Genomic DNA, 5,000 nt, shown 5'->3' with positions numbered 1-5,000 from the left:
TGGCACTTTAGTTTCCTCTGTAAGAATAGTAAAAAATCAGCATCTGCTAATGATAATAGAAAATCTGTATCTCCTAAGACTTCCTCGAAAAAGGATAATAAGAATTCGTCCATGGAATCTAATAATAACGTTGTTATAATGGAGGCTCTTAAAAGTAATTTGGACTGTGATTCCAGCATTCTACCTACCTTTTCTTGTAGCATCCAAAACAGAAGCATAAGAGCATTGAAGGATGATGGAAGTCAGTTAAATCTGATTAGTGAGGAACTAGCCAATGCTTTGGATTTAAAGGTATTACAAGCCAAGGTTGAATTGAGAATAAATGGTATTAATGTTTCTCAGAAATATGCCTCAAAACTAGTGGAATTTGAAATTATAATTGGTAATGCTATTCACAAAATAGAGGCATTATGTATCCCATCTATTAACATAAAGTTGAAATTAAAAGGTTTGGGCAAAGTGGTTTACGGTTTCCAGACGAAAGGGTATGTGTTGGTTGATGAGTTTCTAACGCCTAATAGTGATTGCATTGAAAATATTGATTTGATTTTGGGAACTAAATCAGGATATTGTTTACCACTCACAGAAGTAGTTTTTTGGTAGGAATAGCAGGTCTATGTATGCTATGACCCCGTTTGGTGTCCTTCTTAAAGGTGAAATCGACACCTTATTGAAGGATATTCCTTATCTACATCCGTCCTCATCGGTTATAAATTGTCATCAGTATGTTACTGGTTTGCGTGTAAAGATAGATAAGCCGTCTTCTCTGAATAAGTGTGATGTTGATTATACAATTAAGGTTTCAGAATTCAGTGTAATCGATGAAAAAGGCAATGTAATTCGTTCAGAGTTAGATAAAGCCACAGATGATGTGCTTGCCAGTATTTGTAATAAATATATTCACTTGGACAATGAGGTTTATGATTTGGAGAATTCAGAGCTGCATGATCAGCTTGTCAAATATTGTTTGGATCACACTATTCAGAATGAGGAGGGTAGATTAGTTATGCCACTTTTGTGGAATGCTAAAGTATCTCGTATGCTTGGTAGAAATTTTCATTTGGCTAAAGTTATTTTGGAATCTAATCTTAAAAAACTAAAGAGAAATCCATCTCATTTACAGTTAATGAATGAAGCCCTAAAAGAACAGGAAAGGGTTGGAATAATAGAAAGGATTCCTAATCTTGACCAGTTTGTACATGAACACCCAGAACACTCTTTTTTGCCTCATATGGGTGTGTTCAAATTGAATCGTGAAACTACCAAATGTAGAGTTGTGTTTCTATCAAACTTGTGTGAAAGAAACTCAACCAAGGGTCAGACAATAAGTCATAACCAGGCCATACATGCAGGTCCTTGCCTGAATCAGAAACTTTCTTCATCATTATTACATTTAAGGTTTGATAAATTGTTAGTATGCTTTGATCTATGTAAGGCCTTTAACCAGATTGCATTAAGCGATGTTGATGCTAACAGACTTTGTTTTTTATGGTATAAAAATGTTGAGAAGGGAGATTTTACCATTGTTGCATATCGGAATGTTAGGTTGAGCTTCGGCTTAAGATGTTCCCCAACTTTGTTGATGCTCGGTCTTTACAAGATTTTGATTTTAGATGCTGAGAATGATGAAAACCAGTTGAAGGAGTTGAAAAGGTGCATTTATTCTTTGTCTTATATGGACAATTGTGCTTTTAGTGCAAATGAAAATGAAAATCTGCACTGGGGATATTCTGTGGTAGGATCTATATTTTCTCCTTATGGTTTGATTTACAACAGTTCGTTACTAATGACAGGTCCCTACAGGGAGAAATAGATTCCTGCACAGGTTCTGAAACGGTAGAGGTTGTTAAACTTCTTGGTATGCAGTGGAATCGATCACTTGATTGTCTGTTAGCAAATAAATTTCAGTTGAATGGTAAGGCTAAAACTAAGAGGGAAATTTTAAGTACCATTGCCTCTCACTTTGATCTTTTTGGTATTACTGGTCCCATCCTAAATCGAAGCAGATTATTTCTTCATGGTCTTCAGTGTGATAGAAATTTAGGATGGGACGATCAATTATCACCAGAGTTACGTAAAGAATGGCATAATATTGCTAATCAGGCCAATTCTGCTCCTGATATTGCTATTGATAGATTTGTTGGACGTAGGGATGGAAAATTTCATTTGGCTGCTTGCTGTGATAGCTCTAAATTACTTTATGGTGTTGTTGTGTACATCATTGATATTGATTCTATGTCGTCTAGTTTTGTGATGGCAAAAAATCGTATGATAAATAGGCAGTTGGAAAGTAAAAGCATTCCATCTTTGGAGATGCAGGGAGTAGCCTTTGCAACGGAAGTGGCTTTAGATTTGTATAACGAATTAGCTGGACCATTATGCATCAATCCTTTAAATGTTGTTGGCCTTCATGTGTTTTCGGATAGTCAGGTAGCGCTCTCTTGGTTGAATTCGTCTACTAATAAATTGTCAAAAATGCAGAAACGGTCAGTTTTTGTGATGAATCGAATTCAGCATGTAGAGAACTTGTGTGCAAAACACCCCGTCCATTTTGCTTTTGTTGGAGGGAATGAAAATCCTGCAGATGCCATAACTCGTTGCCTTTCATATCGTAAGTTGATGCAAACCAATTTCTATTCTGGTCCTGAATGTTTTAAGGAAAAGGAAACCTTCCTATGGAGTGAAAATGGTAATTTATCATTTATGGTTCCAAATCCTTATGCCGAGTGCGAGCTGGATAATAGTTTAGAAATAGAGGAGTCTTTGTGTACTAGTTCCAATGTTGTGGCCATGTCAGATAATTTTGAATGTTTTCTTAAATTTGAAGAATTTTCCAGTTTTGATTTACTTGTATCTATTTATGAGAAAGTTATTCTTTTCGTAGAGAAGTTAAAGGGTCGTTTGAAAGCTAAGGACTCCAATAAATTGGCTCACTTAGAATTAAAGAACAATAGTATACATGAAAGAGCTTGCAAGTTAGTTATACTACAGGATCAACGGGCACATTTCCCTGAGCTTTTTACATATTTCAGCTGTCCTACTCAAAGAAAAAAAGACATGCCTAACATAGTAGGTCAGCTTAATGTTTACGTTGACAACGATGGTTTGCTTAGAGTACGTAGCAAGTGTGACAAACTCATTCGGAGACATGGTTTTCCTTTGTTGCTGGCTAAAAATAGCCATCTAACTTCCCTGATTGTGCATAACCTGCACAAAAAGCTCAACCATACGGGATGTTACTCTGTTTTGTCAGAAATGAGAAAGCGGTTTTACGTACCGTCATATTTTTCAGTGGTTAAGAGAAACCTTAGAGAATGTGTTTTTTGTCGTAGGTTTAAGTCAAGAACCATCAGTATTAATCAATCTCCCTACAGGAAATGGAGAGTGTCACCACCTAATGTCCCCTTTAGATATTTATTTATGGATTTCATTGGCCCATTGAGCGTTAAACAACAGGGTAAGAAAGGAAAAATCTATCTACTATGTATCACTTGTATGTGGAGTAGAGCAGTTAATTTGATTATTTGTTTAGATCTTTCTGTTAAAGAATTTCTTAGAGCATTTCAGATTCATTGTTTCCAGTTTGGAATCCCGGAATATTGTATTAGTGACCTAGGCTCCCAATTAGTCTCTGCCTCTAATATAATTATTGACTACATCAAAGATCATGAGACTCAGTCATATTTTGAACGCAATGGGGTCCAATCTTTAAAGTTTGACCAATTTGTAAAGGGTCATAGTCAGTTAGGTTCGATGGTGGAAGTATGTGTTAAACTTGTTAAAAGATTGATCTATGGAGCTATTGGTAAGAATGTCTTGGAATGCCATGATTTTGAGTTCCTAATTCAACAAGTCATTCATTTAGTCAATCGTAGGCCAATAGCATTTAAAGAAGCCTTAAGGGATCAGATTGGCGATGACATTCCAGAGCCTATCACCCCAGAAAATTTAATTCATGGGTACGATCTGATATCGGTTAATATAATTCCCGAATTGCATGAGGGGAGAGACCCTGACTGGATTCCTGAAAATTATTCTCAATCAAAGTTTAAGCAAGATTACAATCTATTGCAAAAGGTGAGAAACAATTTAGTTAAACTATATCAGGAAGAATTTATTGCTAATCTAATACATCAGGCTGTAGATGTCCCTGATAGATACAAGCCAGTCACTCATAATATGATCTCGCCTGGAGATATTGTACTACTTAAGGAAAATTTCACTAAGCCAAATGACTACCCGATGGGCGTTGTAAAAGAGATTTTTACAAATACTTTGGGTGAGGTTACTGGTGCCACTATCCTTAAAGGGAAAACCCAAGAACTTGTGAAGAGACATTCGTCAGTCATTATCCCACTTCTCACCCGGAAAGATGAAATTCCGAATAATTCTAAGGTTGATGTACAGGAGTCTCAAGTACCCAAGGATACTAGAGTTAAACGCCAGGCTGCTATTGACAGCTCGGAACGGACTAGAAAAATCTTGGAAGCCTAAAATGATTTATGTTTCGGGTGAATAAGAGAATCTTTACTTGTGAATAGTTATTATATAGAGTATTTGGTTGGGCATTTAACTGTCAATAATATCATGTTATATTTAAATTTTAATATACCTTTGTATATTGAATGTATTAAATATTTTTTGTAATTTAATGTTTTCAACTTTTCTTGTTTTGGGGATCCTATTTATCATGAATTTCTGTATTCAATTTATTTAGTTTATATAAATAAATTGAATCCCCTCCCCCCAGTGTAGAAAATAATTTATCGTAAACCAAAATTGGAGAAGTTGAAAGTGATTTCTTTTGTTAAATATAATAAATATCAAACCTCTTAAATATTATTCGTAATATTATTTTTGTCATGTTCAAGTGTAGAGCGGGGCTGACTTTAGTTCCTCTAAACAATCTTGTTATTAGTGATCTGTCGCCTAGTATTGTTTTTAAGGTGAACTGCTTGTTTACGCTGTTGTCCGAGAGCTGGAAGTTTTTGTCAAGGCGA

General features: G+C 35.5%; 1 protein-coding gene across 1 annotated transcript in view; it reads left to right on the top strand.

Moving 5' to 3' along the window:
* The window catches only part of LOC137623383 (uncharacterized), a 6,553-nt gene that overhangs the window by 531 nt on the left and 1,022 nt on the right, over nt 1-5,000 (top strand). The window contains exons 2-3 of the mRNA XM_068354236.1: nt 654-849; nt 1,740-5,000. The exon at nt 1,740-5,000 is cut by the window's right edge and continues 161 nt beyond it. Coding sequence (XP_068210337.1) covers nt 654-849; nt 1,740-4,494 — 2,951 coding nt within the window. The 3' untranslated portion in view covers nt 4,495-5,000. The remainder of the gene's footprint in view (nt 1-653; nt 850-1,739) is intronic.

This window comes from Palaemon carinicauda, chromosome 1 (assembly GCF_036898095.1).
Source record: "Palaemon carinicauda isolate YSFRI2023 chromosome 1, ASM3689809v2, whole genome shotgun sequence".
NCBI classification, from domain to species: Eukaryota; Metazoa; Arthropoda; class Malacostraca; order Decapoda; family Palaemonidae; genus Palaemon; species Palaemon carinicauda.
The sequence above is the reverse complement of the archived record's forward strand: the minus strand, read 5'-3'. Positions and strand labels throughout refer to the sequence as shown.